General features: G+C 44.0%; 2 protein-coding genes across 2 annotated transcripts; both read left to right on the plus strand.

The window, feature by feature from the left end:
- The first annotated feature begins 205 nt into the window (after positions 1–205).
- Positions 206–9,057, plus strand: herpud1 (homocysteine-inducible, endoplasmic reticulum stress-inducible, ubiquitin-like domain member 1). The gene is made up of 8 exons (XM_035157401.2): positions 206–571; positions 2,054–2,131; positions 2,914–2,985; positions 3,586–3,767; positions 4,195–4,305; positions 4,397–4,768; positions 6,602–6,719; positions 6,949–9,057. The coding sequence occupies exons 1-8, from the start codon at positions 419–421 to the stop codon at positions 7,135–7,137; spliced, it is 1,275 nt and encodes a 424-aa protein (XP_035013292.2). The 5' UTR covers positions 206–418; the 3' UTR covers positions 7,138–9,057.
- A 1,775-nt stretch (positions 9,058–10,832) lies between these two features.
- Positions 10,833–18,297, plus strand: LOC118109758 (cholesteryl ester transfer protein, plasma). The gene is made up of 17 exons (XM_035157121.2): positions 10,833–11,191; positions 13,877–13,991; positions 14,073–14,204; positions 14,348–14,418; positions 14,868–14,955; positions 15,039–15,108; positions 15,199–15,259; positions 15,372–15,463; positions 15,555–15,654; positions 16,074–16,153; positions 16,234–16,284; positions 16,385–16,534; positions 16,761–16,828; positions 16,984–17,026; positions 17,310–17,370; positions 17,660–17,745; positions 17,851–18,297. Exons 1-17 carry the CDS (start codon positions 11,044–11,046, stop codon positions 17,926–17,928), a joined length of 1,494 nt encoding a protein of 497 aa, XP_035013012.2. The 5' UTR covers positions 10,833–11,043; the 3' UTR covers positions 17,929–18,297.
- Positions 18,298–18,349: the final 52 nt, after the last annotated feature.

The raw sequence follows: 18,349 nt of genomic DNA on the forward strand, positions 1-18,349 counted from the left end.
ACATTTCTCGTTAATTCAAAAAAAGTGAATATAATGCACTTCTTTACTCTCGGCCACCGTACTTTATCATTTGACTTTGACACAAAATGGCAACTGAGTCTCGAAGTCCTCACAGCATCTTCTCTCCATAGACGATCTTTGGTGTTCAATAACTACTACGCATGCGCACACGAATACGTTTCCTGGCCGCGTGTCACGTGCGGTGTGAGCCAATCAGGAGCGGCCACCGTGTTTGGAAACAACAGCTGAGGACCCGTATGACGGAGAGAAGCGGACACACACACACACACACAGAATCTACACAACTTTCCACACAACTTTCCACACGCACGTCGTCTCCGTCGCGTCTCTTCTTCGGCCGCTTCTCTCTGTTTTCACGTTAGCATCGCATCGCCCAGCGCGAGACTTCCGCCTCAACATGGACGCGGAGGATTCCGGACCAGAGACGATCAGCGTCCTGATAAAGACCCCGAACCAGGTCCGGGAGGACCACATCCTGGAGGACGTGCAGCTGGACTGGACCGTGCGGGAGCTGAAGACGCGTCTGTCCGCCGTGTACGCCACCAGGCCGGTGAGCTAGCTGCCCCGCTAGCATGCTAACGTTAGCCAGTTGTTCACATCTGTCTGTGTGTGTGTGTGTGTGTGTGTGTGTGTGTGTGTGTGTGTGTGTGTGTGTGTGTGTGTGTGTGTGTGTGTGTGTGTGTGTGTGTGTGTGTGTGTGTGTGTGTGTGTGTGCTGTTTACATCATGTTGTCACAGATACAGTAAGTGGTGTGAAAGTGTGTGTTTGTCTCTATTGTTGGATTCATGGTTAAAGTCATGAATTCAGACTCTGAACTTCTATTTAAATCCTCTTGTGTGTTTTTAAAAACCTCCTCTGAGGCTCTGACTTGAGTCTGGATGAAGAAACTATCAGTTTATCATCTATTGAATCAATAGCAACATAACAAATGTCCAGTGGATGTTTAACATAACAGCTGAACATAGTTTGATCACAGTGAAGAGTTTAACTGCTCGGAAAGAAAAGTTTAAAAATCCCAATCTTCATTCAGTTTTCTCTTCCGTTGTCTGTTTTTGTAACTATGTTCTTTTTGTTGTGTAGTGACTGTGATATATGTGGAAACCCCCTCGAGAACAAGATGGTTTATCTCAAATAGTTTCATTAAACTACACATTTGAACTCCAGGTATTGTAATAACTGAGGATATCAACTTATAAGAAACATTGAGATAATGTTTGCCTATTAGAACAATCCACATTTTTACCAAACGTGGTATTATAACAACGACAATGATACTGAAAGTTATTTGAACAAGTTGCTTTAGAAGAAGGCGTCTTCACTGGGTGTGTTCCGATGGGACCCGGCTCCAGATGACACCTTGTGATTCACCAGCTTCTTAAAGTAAAGTTAATGATCAGTGATCGAGTGTCGCTTCATGTGAAACGTGGCCATGTGCTTCTACTGGGACGAGTCAGCACTTCTAAAATCAACAGGATATTCTGCAGCATCGAGATCAAAGACACAAAGACACACGTTTCTTAATGAGTAAGTTAATACATCAAAAAAGCAAAGCAGGTGTTTAATATTAGAACTTGGTTAAGTCTCTTTCTCACTTGATCTTCATCTAATTTTGTTTGAATTGATACTGAAGTTTACAACCTTCTGTTGTGTGTAGAGCAGCGGAACAGCGACAACTAGTTGACACGTAGTCAGTCACGGCCAGAGAGCAAACGTTATTATATACGTCACATTTATATATTATTCTTTAATAATTCTTTCATAAACTTCTTTTCTGCACTTTGTCACTTTCTTGAATCTGCCTTATGTGAATAACTTGTTTAACTACTTTACTTTTAACGTATTTGCAACGACAGCTGCTCTGAAACCAGCTTCTTTAAGACCTTTGTCATGAAACTCCACTTCCCTGTCTCTTCCCTGAGTTCTCCACTCGGCAGCAGAGTTGGTCAAACTGTCGCTGGGAAAACGTTCTCAAGGCCGATGAAACATGATCCAAGTCAAACAGCTGACCCTGTGTCTGTCTGCTTCCCTCCAGGCGGTGACCGACCAGAGGCTGATCTACTCTGGTAAACTGCTCCCAGACCATCTACACATCAGAGACATCTTCAGACAGGTTGGTGCCAGACTGGGTTTATCTTAAAAGGTTTTACAGGTTTTACCAGAACAAACTGCAAAAATAGTTTTTTTCAGGATTAAAGACAAACCTTTGCTGTAAAGCTCCATTTGATAAATGAAGTGGGTAAATAATAAAGACATCAACAGTAATAACAATAGGACAAAGTAGACTGTGGTTCGCTTTAACTGGGTTTATCTCATAAACTGGGAATTGAGAGGATGTGCTTTCACGTACTGGCAGCAAACTGTATCTGGGCTCATCCCTCCAGCCTGTGGCGCATAACAAACGATCACAGAGGATGTGTGAGTCTTGTTGTGTTTCATCAAAGCAGCGCGGTGTAAGATTTCATGTGTGTGGTTCCCAGTAGAGGTTCATGTTGCTGGAGATGAGGATGATTTTCATTCTGTCAGACGAGTCCAGATCCATAAAGAGGATCAGTCTGTGGTTCTGTGGCCCATGATGTGTAAAACAGTCTGTAGAGGGAGAACTGTCAGAAAACTGAGACCAGACTCACATTCAAACTATTTGATCGGATTGAGGAGTCGTCCACTGATTTAAGATAAATGACCAAAGACATTTGTTTCTCAGTCTGATCTGTAATTTGTTGTCACTGAGAGAATGAAGGACACACAATCCATTTTTCTGCTGTATTCTCACATGGACTCACTCAGACATTCTCTGGATTTTTTCACTTAGCGGCTGCAGGCAAAGTTCCTGAAAATGTCCAGAGCAACTGACTCTGAAATCGTCTAATGAGACATGTATCACTTCTCTCTCAGACGGACTCCACTCCAGCTCTGCACCTCGTGTGTGCTTTCAGGAATCCACCTCAGGAACCACTGGGACCTAAGGTGAGAACTGATCTTTACTCATATTACACTTTCTTCATAAAGTCCTTTTGTCCTTGAAAATGTCTCAAATTTAGAGAATAGACGAGATATTGTGGATTGAGGCAAGAAGTCAGTGTCAAGCACAACAGAGCAGTCTTCAAACCAAGGTGCCTGTTTGTTGGGGGGATAACTGCAACTGGCTGAGTAGAAAATCTGATGTGTTTCTATTAACTGGAGCTGATTTAATGTTGCTGGTGTTGGTCAGATTAAAGTCAACTCTCTTCCTTCAGAGCTCCTTTAGAATAGACGAGTGTATGAAAGCAATGTTCCCGGCTGCAGGTTTGGTTGAGAGACTCACAGCTGCACCTCATTTCCATCGGAGCGTGGAGAGGAAATGTGTTTCACTTCAGCTGTCGTCCTTCAGATCTGAGCTGAAGCTTCCAGATCAAAAGTGCAGCTAAAGATAAACTCACTTTAGTTTCACTCCACTTTCGAGTGTTCTGCTCGAGCTCGCGCTGCAAAGCCTCCAGGTGGCTGTACACGCTGAGGCGTAAACAACACAACTGCACACGTCACACATTCATTTGACAGACGAGTTCAAACTCCTCTTTTTCCTGACAGAGCACGGAGACAGAACAGGCCCCCCCCTCCAGCCCAGGACGTGCAGCAGCTTCATCGAGCCCCAGCAGCTCCTCCACAGGCCAGACTCCGAGCTCACCCGAGCTGAGGCAGAGGAGACCGACTACAGCTGCTGCCGCTCCGGCGTCTCCACCGGGGAGTCCAGCATGGCCGCCTGCTGCAATGTACGCAAAGGAAGAACTTCTTTATCTGTCTCAAGTGTTTTTACAGCTTCAGGACGAGAGCAGAGATCAGGATACGAGTTCAGGGCATTGACAGAAATCACCTGTCACCTAGAGAAGGAGATTAACTGGAAGTCACCGATACGAAGATGTGTCAGTTCTCAGATCTTCAGATTTGATTACAAGCAAACTTATACAAAACAGTTCACATGTCGTCAGCGTTGTTACATTTCTACTGACTGTTACATCTCAGAATCATCTGTCAAATTTAACTCAAGTCAGGTCAGATTTCTATTTATTTTTAACTGCACATTGTTCATTTTACAAGTTTTTTGCTCCTACGCAGATTTTTAAATTGCTTACACTTCATATTTCAGTAAAAGCCTCAACAGATATTATAATCTCTCTCTCTCTGATGTCTCCGCTGCAGGCCGGGAGCGCCACAAATGACCCAGCCGACGTTCCCCACCTACTCCCTGTACAGCCCCCAGCAGCTGCTGTGGCTCCAGCACGTCTACGCTCGGCAGTACTACATGCAGTAGTGAGTTTTTATTCATTTCAGTTCCTTCTGTCTTACAGTCTCTCATTGGGTTCTGTCACATGACTCCGTTTGTCTCCTTTTCCACCAACAGCCACGCAGCGTTGGTGGCGGCGGGCTCCGCCCCCTCTCCCCCAGCTTCAGTCACTGGCCAGTTCCCTCCAGTCCCTGCCCACCAAGTACCTGTTCCCGCCCCCTTAGCCAATCAGAACCCCATCGACAACCTGCCGGCAAATCAGAACGCGGCACAGGACGGCGCTTTCATCAACCCGGGGGAGGCCAACCAGAACATGCGGATGAACGCACAGGGCGGGGCTGTGATGGAGGACGAGGACGCCATAGAACGTGACTGGCTGGACTGGCTGTACTCGGCAGCGAGGTTCTGCGTCCTGCTCATGATCGTGTACTTCAACTCCAACCTGAGCCGCTTTCTGATGGTGGCGAGCACGCTCCTCCTCATGTACCTGTAAGTACAGTCCGCCCACAGGTTTAACCACCGTGAACCAATACATGACGGCCACGTGCACAACGAGGGGGCAGGGCCAAGTGTTAGGGAGGGAATTGGGACGCGGCCTTAAGATCCAACTGTCAAACCTGCACTGCTGCTGGTTCTGAGATTTGTTTAATGCTCTAAACCTTTGAATAGAAACGGTTTTCTATCTACTAAGCTTCTACTGAGATATCATTTATTAGCACATCGTCAATAGTTCTAAAATTGCGTTTCAAATTTAAAAACATGTTTGTTCTTAAAATTTGCGGGCACAAAGATAATTTGGCATCTATTGCGTTCCTGTCCGTCCTGGGAGACGGATCCCTCACGTGTGTCTCTCTCCACATTAATCATTTAAAGGAAAGCAAAGGTCCTAAAGGAGGCCGGGGAGTTTGAGTCCACCACAGCTCATCTGCGTGCGATCGTAAAAACAACACTACACTAGAAAGAGGAGAGTGTTAACACACCTATTATATTCAATTAACTTTGTTCCTTGGCGTCACTCAATGGACAAAGTAGCCGATGAGTCGGCCGAGCCTTTTAAAACCTGTTAGACCAGAGCTGCACATTAGAGCAAACACTGCAGGTGCATTGTGGACACATCACCTGTCACAGTTTATCAAAGGAGGCTGTTAAACTGTAGCGGGGTTTAAGTTGTGGATGCTTCACTTATATTTAGTATTTAGAAAGAAGGAACAGACAAAACCACAGACAACACAATCTGATCATGAGAGAAAACACAGGTTTACAAATGAAAACAAGACGCTGGGAGTTTCCACCAAGGACGTTGAACCAGAGTTAAATATAAAGCTGATTTGCATCTGCGGTCCCTCGGCAGGAAGACACAGAAAACAATACAACAGTAGACAGAAAGCAACTGACTCATTTTACAAACAGTAAAATAATAACCACATATTAAAACATTGTAAAAAAATATACGTGACATCTATGAAAACGTTGATTTGTCTTGAGCCAGAGTGTTGTGTCTGAAGCGGGGGACTGAGCTCCATTTTGTTTCAACCTAATGGTTCGACGATGGGGCCTCCTCGTTCTTCTTTATTAAGAATGTTCACATATTGTTGGTAGACGGTGTTTAATGGTTTTTCACCTGTCTGGACCAGTCTGTGGTCTGGACCCAGCTCGTTGCACAGTGAGACCAGTGCAAGAACTGATTCTGTTCTGTTTTAGTTCAGTTGCAGCAAAAAGTATTTTCTTCCTTCTGAATATTCAGCTTTGAGGCGACTTTTGATTATTAGCGACTGGAAATATAAAAATCAAACAGTCTGTTCTCTTTACTGGTGAATAAAAGCTGCTCGGTCTGGTTCAGGTTTCAGGCTGAAGTCAGTTAAAGTGTCTGTGTGAGTCCATCACAGATCCTGAAAGTAGTTTGTTCAACCGTCGTCACAGCTGCTTTGTTTGATGAAACCTCTGCTAAAGGTGGATGTGGTTACTCACTTCCTTTTAACTCCAGTTTCTTTATCAAAGTACAGTTTGTTCAGAGCTGCCACAGATTCAGAGTCTGTGTATTTTATCGTTTGTTTTCAAACGGGAAGTGTGGACTTCCCTGTGGAATCTAGAGAATGTTCCGCAGTTGCAGTTATGTGTGATGTGTAAACTTTCCAGGACGGACAGAAACTGAAACTCTTCTGGTTTTAAAGGTTCAAATGATTGACAACAGCTTTTTAAATGATTCATCACAGAGGTCCCCCTGCTGGGAGTCCGACTGTGGACGTTACGCTCACATTATCTGTATTTAACCACCAGAGAACCTCATTCACCTTTTTTCTTTTGTGTCTTTCTCGTCCACAGGCACACTGCAGGTTTGTTTCCCTTCAGACGACCACAGGTTCAAGAGCCCAACCCCCTGCAGCCCCCTGAGGTCCAGCACAACCAGCAGAACGAGGACAGGATCCCAAACCCCAATCCAGTAAGAAACTCAGATGATCAGATTATTACTTCTAATCCGCTTGTTAAACTCCTCGTCCTCGTATCTGAGTGGTCCAAGGCCTCGGCTCTGTTTGGGTGTCGTCTCTTCATCCATGTAATCACACACGTTCCCTTTAAATGCAGCAGATTACCACTGAGGCAGAGGAAACTAAATAAACAGCCACAGTCACTGATTGTTTTGGTGATAACGTGTCGTCCTGTGTCTTCAGGCGGTCGAACCGGCTGACGAACAAAGGGAGGAACCCGCCGCTGCAGCAGAAGGACCCGATGGACCAGGACCAATGGCGGCCGTGTTAGTTCCTCCGCACCGGGTGTCAGTCATATGGACGGCCTGGGTTTTCTTCAAAACCTTCTTCTCCTCCCTCGTACCCGAGGCTCCTCAGGGCGCGGCCAACTGACCGCCACCGAGCCGGAAAGACTGTTTATCTTGTGAGTGGGAGACCGGGACCTGTGGAGACGTTTCTGAGACATTCAGGTGGAAGGATGAGGTCAAAGAAGAGCTGATGCAGAAAGAAACACAACGGGGACGGAGACCTGCCAACCGAATCTTGGACGGAAGCTGAGAGTTAAACACCAGCAAAAGAAGAAGTGGTGCCAGGATCTTCCCAAAACTGTGGAAACAAAGAAAATCACCAGAGTAGAAACATCAGGCTTCATCTGAGTAGTAATAAATCGTTCAGCTGGATCCCTGCTCGCCGTCTGCCCAAACATCAAGGCCTCGTAAATTCAGTTTAGATACCGGGGCGGACCAGTAGGTGGCAGCTGAGGCTAAAATATAAACCTCCTGTACTGTTGGACTAAATAATTCTTCCTGTGAGGACGTCTGTGAACGGGGACTCCTCCGGTTCCTTGGAATCTGAAATCAGTTTCCCTGATTTCAGATTTTTCTGCTCGGAGCCTGTGTTTGATTAAAGCTGTAAAAGTTAAAAAAAATATGTTTTTCACTTTCAGACAATTTCAGCCTGTGGAAGTAAAAAGAGGCCAAAACTATTATGGACTGAATTTATACATTTAAAGTTTCAGTCAGAAATTTAAAGATTCAATTCAGTTTATCTTTTATCGTTATCTTTTATATATTTTGAATTCACACAGATGTTAAATATAGAAAAGTACAAATTTGAAACTACAAAAAACACAGATTAGATTTAAATGAATTAAACTTTCTTTGCTTCCAGCCACTGAAGCTCGAGTTGAACAACCTCCACTCAAACAGCAGCAGAACAAAACAAACCTCATGAACAAAGGTTTATGAAACATTTTTATCCTGATTCATGAAACCAAAAACTTCATTTTCTTTTAACAGTTTTATTTTGGGAGTTTTTCCATTTCCTAGTTTGACCAAATTCAAATTTCTGCCAAATCATTGGGAGCAATGTAAAATAGTGATGTTGGAGGAGTTATTGTAAAGTCTTGTAAATATTTGTACTCAAAGCACTTTACAACACGTATGTTATGCAAGCGTCTTTACTTTTATGATTAATCTTTCTTCACGTGAGGATTTCTAATATAAATGTGATGCCTACGGGAACTTTCTGCTGCTGAGAAAGTCTGAAATCAAATCAGTTTAAAGTAGAGATTTGTGCTATTTAAGTCACAGTAAATATCACAGTAGAACAAAAATTGAATTTATTTCAACTGCAGCCATTGTGCCTCCTTGTTAATATTTAGTTGTCGTTCATTTATTCAACATTCCACGTCATGAACTGAAAGCAGAGCTGTGAAGCTTCCCCACGTCACCGCGGCCTTTCACCGGCTTGAAGACTTTTTCACTGAGAAATGTCTCGGAGCATATATCCTTAGCTGTCAATCGTTATGTTTCACCGTGTTTTTATATCATCAAATCACTAATTTAAAAACTGAACTTAACAGAAACGCGGACACTTGAACACGTAGGTGTCCCGTCCACTAACACGGAGGAGGCTGGGTTTATATACCCGAGCTTTGGGTTCACTTTGGGGAGTTGTCATGTCGTCTATTTTTTGTCTATGCATGGCGGTTACAGGTCTTTACTCAAAACCTTAAAATTGTGATTTCATGCCTTTGTGTGACTTCAGTTTTAATCTGTCTGTTTCCCATTTATTCATATTTATGATTTTTGACGATAATAAAGTGGGTTTTACTTTCTTTTTAACAACTTCACTACAAAGATGGTGGATGATCCTGTGTGGCTGTAAAGTCATTGACCTGAATCTGGAGTTTTAATGTTAAAACTCGACGATTTTCTCTTTTATTTGACGCTGTGATGTTTTCTTATGGATGGAAGCTGCAGAATGTGGAACACTTGGCAATAATGGATGCAATAAATGTTCTTGACTCCTCCCCCGTGCCGGTTGGTTTCAGTCTGGCTCCACGAGGACAACGTTCCTACACATGTCAGTGCAGAGGTTGTTGACCCGGTGTTTAAATGCAGGGACACTGAAGGTGGCGTCACCCGGGGACACACTAATGTTGCGACCTTGAATACACTCGGCTGACCTCACTACGAACACACGTTTGTTACAGCTCATCCAGTCGACCTGTGTGAGGTTTATCTTTTTGTCTCCAGCTGATTCTGCTCCTCTGCCAGAGCAACGTGAAACGACTCCTCAGCTGCTAAATGTTCCTTTGTCAGTGGGAGGTTTGGTACCGGGTGGTTCTACTGGGTTTATCTGGGGTTGAGAACCAAGACGAGCTGAAGGGGCAACAATCATCTTCTAGTTCTGAATGACGAGGCGGTTTCAGTAACTTTAAGTAATTACTTCAGGGAGGTTTTTAAAAGTCTGTGATTGCAAAGAACCGTGACCACGTTCTTGAATTTCCCTTCAGACCCACTGATACATTTCCCCAGAGGTGAGAGTGCGACTGATGAACTGGGTTAATGGTGTTGTGTTGCTTCACAGACTCTGGGGGCGTCGGCTGCAGCTCCTCTTCCTCCTCCTCCTCTTCCTCCTTCTCTTGTCGCAGAGCTTATAGAAACATCCCTCTGGCTTTTTGTCGAGGGGATCTGGGCGATGTTAACTTCTACAAAATCCCTGCAGCAGGATATTACAGACACATGCATGAACCCAGCATCGCCCCCCTGACCCGGCTCCAGGCCTGCAGGTTCAGAGCTGTAACAAACCAGGAGACACCAGCATGTTGTTGCAAAAACAGTGACTAGAACTCACTGGTCTGTGTCGTTGAGTTTGAGAACAAACCAGAGTCTCTCTGCTGGGACACTCACCTCTGAGCGACTCACCACCAGAGAGAGTTCATGTTGCACCGAGCCTCCGGATCCAGTTCCACTCGTTCAAAGAGCCTTTGTCCAGAGGAAGTTGGACCTGAAACATTCAGTGTTTCTCTTTGTGTAAAGGCTCATTGGTAGAGGATCTATATTCTGGTTGTTAGAACTGTTTTCATAAAACCTGCTGTGTAAGAAATCCACCTCATTTATTTCAACACACAGAGAATCTGAACAAGATAATTGTGATTTTCACCAAACTTAGTGTGAATATCAATCAGGAGTTCATCTCCTTGTGAGCTGAAGCTGATCGGTGAAAGGTCAAGATCAAGGTCAGATATCTCAGCCAATCAGAGAGGATTTCTTTTAATTTGGCACAAATGTTCACCTGGACTCACGGATTAACTGATAGGATTTAAGGGGTCAAAGGTTAAAGGTGAAGGCCACAGTGACCTCACATAACAGGTTTCTGGCCTCTTGATGTCTCAAGTTTGTCTTGAGGCAATTTCTTCATATTTTGACCTGTTGTAACTTGGACTCAAAGATGAACTGATCAGATTTCAGTGGTCAAAGGTCAAAGGTCAGCGTGACCTCATGATTCTGGAGGAGACACACAACCGTTCTAGTTTTTATTATTTACCGATTGGAATTCATCCAGTTTCTGTTTTGACATCAAAGGTCTGTTCTCATGAGATAATCTGTTTGATAGTTTTAGAGTTTGTTTACAGATTATTTTCGCACTTTCCTGACTGAAACTTGCCCTTTGACCAGTTTACGTCAGTGTTTGTCCTTCCATCAACTTTGAATCACACAAGTTGTCCGTCTCTGATTGGACGAAGGACGAGGTTTCTCACTACAAAGCTGCCGTACAGAGATCCCTCCCCGACACTGGAGGGATCTCTAAAAAACAAGGTCAGTAGACTGAAGTTTTCTCTCGGCGACAATCAACGCTCGCGGAATCTTAAAGGGACCAAAAACCAGAATTTAGATAAGATACAGACTCAGAAGTCGACTGAGTCCGTTGCATCGGAAGAAAAACTAACAGAACTAAAAAGTCCACAGGGTTAAACGTCTCAACAAATTCAAAGGACAGTTGAAAATATCCATGTGGACAATGACTCGTGATGTTTTCCCACGGCTGCTGCTGATCCTGTCTGTGTTTGGGACGTCCCGCGGCTGCCTCCAGGACCCGGCTGCTGCCCACAGAGTGACCGGAGTTGTGTGCCGCCTCACCCACCCTGCTGCTGTTGTGTGTGAGTGGGATCTGGACCCAGTTTTGATATTTATACGCAAGAACTAGTGCAAACTCGTCCGCTCGATCCATGTAATCAATCGTCCTTCTGTTTAATAACCTGCAAAATATCCTCACAAGCCAGTTCCCACATTACCTGATGTTCGTCTCCTCCTCAAAACTGTCAAAACTTACAGTTCTTCCAACTCTCGGAGAATCCATGTAGAGTTCAAACCTCCACCGAGGCCCAACTGTCATATTAAATCCCATCAAGCTGCACCAACACACACTCACAGATATCAGGCCCCTAAATATGTCAGATTTTATCATCAAGATCCATGAATTACTATCTGGAAAAACTGTGAAATGTTTGGCAAGAAAATTCCTGGATCCGAGCCCCTGATTCATTTCATTTCAGTTTTATTCGTGTAAATCCATCCGGTAGTTTTTGTGTAATCTTGCTCACAAATAAACCAACAAACATAACATAACATAACCTCCTTACTGATGATAGACATCAGGGCCACGTCTCTTTAATTAAACCAGGTTTCATCAATATTTACAAGTTATTTGATTCTGTTGCATTCACACAACATAAAAACATTGAGGGCAAATAAGGACATCTGCAGGCGCTGAGGTATTTGAGTTGTGTCATAGTGTGAGGGCAGGTGTGTTTGTGTTGTGTTGTGTTGTGTGTGTGGGGGGTGTGTGTGTTTGTGTTGTGTTGTGTTGTGTGTGGGGGGGTGTGTGTGTGTTTTGGAGCAATATGATCAAAGTCTGTGTGTTTGGGGCGACTCAGTCCGGATGTGTAGAGGCGGTGGTTTATGTGTATTTGGGTAATGATCAGCTTTGTGCTTCTCTTTTGATGGAGCAGGACTCGAGCCTCAGAGAGCAGCCTGTTGATTCTCCTTATTCAGAACAAGATGCTGCTGCAGGTGGATTTGATCAGCCGGTCATTTCATACTGCAGCTGTTTGCTAAGAGGGTCGTGGCAATCCACGATGCCAGAGAGGAACCTTTCACTTGTCAACATTATTTATTTCTTTTAACGGAGCAAAACATAAATTCAAAACCTCTCACTGGCCGTTGAGCAGTTTCCGCCGGCTCCTCGGCACCTCAGTTCTTTTCAGTCTCTCCTCCTTTGTCTCCTCCTCCTCCTCCTCCTCCTCCTCCCTGTGGAAGCTCTGCTGCTCCCCTTGAATCCAGGGAGAGTTGATTGTCCAGCTAGTCTCAGCGGTGCCAGTCACCACTCCTTGCTTCTCCTTCTCTGAGCCCCGTTTGGTTTGGAGCAGATTCCCTGGATCTGCAGGATGACTTTTATTTTTATTTATTTCTGTAATGTTGCAAGAAAGTACATTTTTTGCATTTTCCAATAATGATGAATAAAATCAGGAATATTTAAGGGACTGATATCTATGAAAGTGAGTAATCTGGTGCAGCTTGATGTGAGAATCAGTGTAGATTTAATTTTAGGGACAGATACAGTGAATCTATAAATCTTAACTCAACTAATATAAGAAGCTAAACGGGATAAGTATCATTGCTGATGCTCTTAATAATTAAATAATATTTACATAACAGGGCAGCTGTAAAATAAAAACAACTAAAATACCTGATATTTACTGTCATGTATGATGAATGCTGATTTCAGTCCAGTCACTAGATGGCAGTATAGTTCTGTGGTAGGTGTTGGCTCAGACTTTCCAATAGAAACATTGAGAATTGCATCAAATTACCTGAAAGTAGTTGAAGAACAATGAACTGAATAAATGATCTTGAAGGTGGAGACTCATTGTTCCAGATGTAAAAGGGGAATGGGCTGCTCTAGTGCTGGAATGTGAAGTTTACGAGTCTGTGAGGAGATTTCTGAGGAGGGAGGAGGAATGCAGAGTTTCCAGTGAGAGGAAAGAGGATTCACACCTTGGTGATAAAAGACGTTTCATGTTTCCAGAGGAGAAACAGTCGCTGGGGAGCCTCCGGCCTGTGGAGAGGTTGCTTGTGTCCAGTTTGAATCCACCTGTCGTAAATCTCTCTGACCTGATGAAAGCTGCTGTGTTCCGGAGGAAAAGGGTTTGTTTCTGCTCTCAGCCTCAAATGAACCGAGGAGACAAGGTGTCTGTGGATCTGCAGTAAAACATTACTTCACAATCTGAAGTCAAAGCAACACCGTGCAACTTCTCCACCTTAAAGCAGCAGCTTGATTAAAGTGAGTCTGATGCTTCAGAGTCTGTCGATCAGTTAAAAAGACTCAGAAGTTATTAAAAAACCAGAGTTTATCTCCAATATTCAGCAGGAAACTTTTAAAACATTAAACAGCAGCAGCTCTTCTGGGTCAGGAAGCAGAGGATCATGGGTAATAGCGACGACACAGTCAGAGCTCAACACATTGACAGGCTTTGTTTTTTCTCTACATGAAAACCACGTCATCGCTCGGGACACGGAGTCCAACAGAATGAATCACCACATCTGGCTGCAGGGGGCGATGTTGCTCCTGACTGTTACACAGTGTTGCTTTAAAGTGTTAATGTTAATCTTTAACCCGAAGCAGTTTTCTATTTCAGGGGAATCACGTTGTTGTCTGAGTTTTTGTCTGTCAATGAATAAACCGTGTGTGTGTGTGTGTGTGTGTGTGTGTGTGTGTGTGTGTGTGTGTGTGTGTGTGTGTGTGTGTGTGTGTGTGTGTGTGTGCGTGTGTGTGGTTTTGGCAGTGAATGAGAAAACCACGAAGGTGATCGAGGCGGCGTTCCAACACGCCAGCTACCCGAGTGTGAAGGGAGAGAAATCCATTCTCTTAGTTGGCAAAGTCAAATACGGCCTGGACAAGTGAGTGACGCACAAACGCTCACCTACACACACGTGCACAGACGGACACGCAACACGCAAATGATGTCATGTTTTCCCCAGTTTGGAGATTCACAACCTGACGATTGGTCAAAGTGCGTTTGAGCTGCTTCCAGGTGAAGGCGTCGCCATAGAAATAAGCAACGTGTCCGCGACCTTCAGAGGAACCATCCAGTACGGATACGGCAGCTGGCTGTGAGTCAGAGTGAGACACAACACAACACAACACACACTGGTGATCGGAAAGAGAAACACATATAGAACAGACATACAACATGTACACAACTCAACACGTTCATGAAGCAGGAGCTGATGGTTCCTTTGTCTCTTTCCTCCAGCATCAACGTTGCTCATTCAATCGACTTTGAGATTGAGTATCACATTGATCTCGGCATCAACCCCAAACTCTGTAAGTGTTCAAAGGTCCAATGTGTAAGATTCTGTTGGCAGAAAGTGAATATGAAATAATCCTAGTGATGTTTTCACTTGTGTGTTTCATCTAAATTGAACGAATTGTTTCTTTACCCTAGAATGAGCCCTTTATATACAAAAAACTTTATATTTAAATACTTTATATTTACAGCAGCGGGTCCTCTCTACTGAGGCCGCCATGTTTTTTACAGCAGCCCAGACTGGACAAACTAAACACCTTTTGAGTAACGTGCAACTTCACCACTAGATGTCACTACATTCTACACACTGCACCTTTAACTCATTTATGATGTGAACATAAAGGAATTGAGTTGTTGATAGAAACACTGTTAGATTGTTTTCCCCGCACTTCATCTCTAGGAGTAGTAGGAAGCTGTATTGTTAGGTACCAGGTATGTTTCATGTCATCGTGTGTGTCTCCCTCAGACTGCGGTGAAGGGAAGGTGGCAGCAGACACGTCCGACTGTTACCTGAACTTCCACAAGTTCCACCTTCATCTGCAGGGCGACAGAGAGTAAGTCAATGAATCCAACCGGCTGGATTCTCTGTGTTTCACTGTGTGTGTGGCGATGTGACTGTGAATCTGTTGCTGTTCAGACCGAACTGGCTGAAGAGGCTCTTCACTGACTTCATCACCTTCACCGTCAAGCTGGTCATCAAGGGTCAGGTGAGGAGGTCCGGTGGTCAGAGTTCATGTGGTTCTTGTCGAGAGAAACGATGACACAGCAACAACAACGAGTCTCTTCTTCCACTGCAGATTTGCAAGGAGATCAACAAGGTGGCAAATATTCTGGCGGACTTCATACAGAGCAAAGCAGGTGAGCGCGCTCGCACTCAGAAGATCAACGTTTTGTCCGGCCGGGTTAATGCATCACATCAACAGATAGAAGTAGAAAACATGTGTGTGTCTGTGCATGTGTGTGTTTCCAGAGCAGTTCCTCAGTGATGGAAACATCAGTTCGGACATCGGTGTGACTGCTGCTCCTGTCATCACTGCAAACTACATAGAGTCGTACCACAAGGTCAGTAAAACACAATCACATCGTCCATCACCGATCCTCTGGCTTCCTGAGAAGAGGTGGAAGTGATCCCTCGTGTTTTCGAACCTTTCAGGGTTGGACCAAGTACAACAGCAGCACGGCTGTCATCAGTGACTCCGGGTTCCACCCGACTCAGCTCCCTGAACACAGGATGCTTTACTTCTGGGTCTCAGGTCAGAATCGCATCATTGCATTTCCTTGTGAACGTTGCAGTTGCAGGTACAAGGAAGAAAACAGGACAAATAAAAAATGCAATCTGTGTTGTACAAGTTCAAATACTTCTACATCTTGTATATGACATAATCCATAATGTATTTGTTTCACATTGGTTTGTCTGGAGGTTGTTGTTGTTCTCAATAGTGTTTGGAAGCTATTTGGTATTTTTTAAGATTATACGTTGGATGATTTTGAAGAAACTGGATTATCGAAACCAAAGGTTGACAATATCCTCCATCTTGTCTCAGAACATTAATCAAAGACACAAAATGGCTGCCAAAACTTTTAAATATATGAGTGAAAAGTTTTTTTTAAAGTAAATTGTGGTTGGAGGTGTATTGTGCATGAAAAGCTTCATATTGTGATTTAACCTCAGACCAGGTCTTTAACCCCTTGATCACGGCCGCACACAAAGACGGACGCTTCCAGCTCAACATCTCTGGAGCAGAACTCACTGTGAGAACATGGACGAGCATCGAACTACTCTTCTGACTCATCTTTTGTCTGGTCTGACTTCGTGATGATTGTGATTTCAGGAACTGTTCAAGTCAAATCTCTCCAGTGCGACGCCTGAATTCTTCAGAAAGGTAGGAACACTTTGTCGTCCCTGGGAATTCACAAACGTAAACCCTCTTGTCAGGCGAGAGAGAAAAAGGTTTGTGTGTGTTTGTGTGTTTGTGTGTTCAGTGTTTGTTAGAATCCGGATCTCCAGAGCTCAGCGTGTGGAGCTCGTCTGTTCCCTTCCTCAACACCTCCACCCTGGGTACGACGGTGTGGGCGGAGGCCTCTGGGCAGCTCAGCTGTGGGAGTCAGACGCCGGCGCTCTCCTTTCAAACGGTATTTTATCTGTTAGGAGTTAGAGTTCAAATCTGATGGGTGGACAGCTGCACTGTTTTTATTCATTTCCCCTCAAACAAACTCCTCCTGGCGTCTGTGCTGCAGCGACGCAGGTAGAACTTACAGGAGATGTAGAAATACTGAAGAGTATCTCAGGTGACTTGAATAAAACTGACAATAAGTACTTGAATTAGCTAAAAGGGACAAATACTTGTTTCCCGTGCAGAATGTGGTCGTAGACGTCTCAGCTTCCTACGCTGACAAGAAACTCTCCCTGCAGGGGAAACCTACAGAGTAAGAACCTTCATGGGGATTTGTACACAACAAGGTGTCAGTGGTTTCTGAACAGTTGTTGGCAGAGCATCACTGGAAATGTAGGTTTCTATTATTTATTAATATGCCAGGTGCATGACGGTGATTCTCGATTCTCCTTCCTCCTTCCTCTCTAGGATCTTTGTGATCCGAACTGATCCGCCATCACTGAATCAACCGGTGAGACTTTTATTCATTTGATTCTCACTTCTTACTGTGGAAAGTTAAATTATTCTTCACTGGAGGATTTTTAAAAATGTGTCTTTGAGACGACAAAAACAACACAAAGTCAAATTCCACCTGCAACAACACGACTAGAGCCACAGAACCTGGAGGAGAAATCAAAGAAAATGCCAAAGTCTGTATTCTGAAGCCTCCTGGCTGAAATGATGCTGATTGTGAAAACACAGAAACAAGAGTAAATGTTTAAAGACGCGTTCCTTCACCTCTCGTCTGTTTCCAGCTGGAAGATGAGTTCATCAGAGAAGCTGTGGAGAAGGTTGGAATCCCCAAAGTGTTGTCTGGTGAGAGACGGACAAACTCAGCATCTTAACGTTACTGAATCAACACATGGACATAACTATAACCACTTGTTAAAACAAGCAGGACAAATCTCAAGGTTTTGATTCAACGGGCAAATTTAACTTCACTTTACAACATTTACCATTTCACAGATCAGCCGGATTTGCAGGATTGATATAAAACAAATGGTTTCATGCAGCTGATTTCACATGAACATCATCTTCTCCTCAAGTGTTGGGACAGTTTAATGTGTCGAGCTTCATGTTGCATTCAAGTTTATTACATTTCCAGTTCTTGAGGTTGAAGTAACCAGACTGTTGGACAAACAGGGAACCGACCAATTCGACATCATTAACCCCGAAGTTCTTCCTCAGGACGTGAGTCTCCTCCTCCCTCCTCCTCCTCCTCCTCCTCCTCCCCCTTCTTCGTTTGTCTCGTTCCTCGTCTCATCCACAGACACGTTGCTCCTCTTTCCTCTGCAGGGCTTTGTGGTGATTCAGATGGACTTTGGTTTCCCTCATCACCTGCTGGTTGAATTCCTCAAGAAGACACTCCAGTGACTCAGCAGCACTTTGGACCGGACGTGATGACTTGACAGAAAATGTCCCGTTCACTGGGATTCTCAGAATGTTTCTTTTATCCTTTTCTCTACATTTTATTAACTTGTTTTCTGTTTTTTCTTTGTCCTCTTCGTGAATCACTTTGTAACCGCTGTTTTTAAAGCTGCTGTATAAATAAAGTTATTATTATCATTATGTGACATTGCTGCACTTCAGATGTGAGGGAGGCAACAAACGTTTCCACTGGTGACATTTGAAAAGGAAAATGTGTAAATGAATAAAATCGTTAATTTGGTTTATTTGGTGTGTGTTGGTTTGAGCTGAGCAGTTTCATTAAAGATTGAAGGTGAAACCTGTCACAGAACAGAATATGTTGTATGAAGTGTGTATTTAACAAACCCTGACCCTCTGACATTTGGGC

Source organism: Hippoglossus stenolepis, chromosome 5 (assembly GCF_022539355.2).
Source record: "Hippoglossus stenolepis isolate QCI-W04-F060 chromosome 5, HSTE1.2, whole genome shotgun sequence".
NCBI classification, from domain to species: Eukaryota; Metazoa; Chordata; class Actinopteri; order Pleuronectiformes; family Pleuronectidae; genus Hippoglossus; species Hippoglossus stenolepis.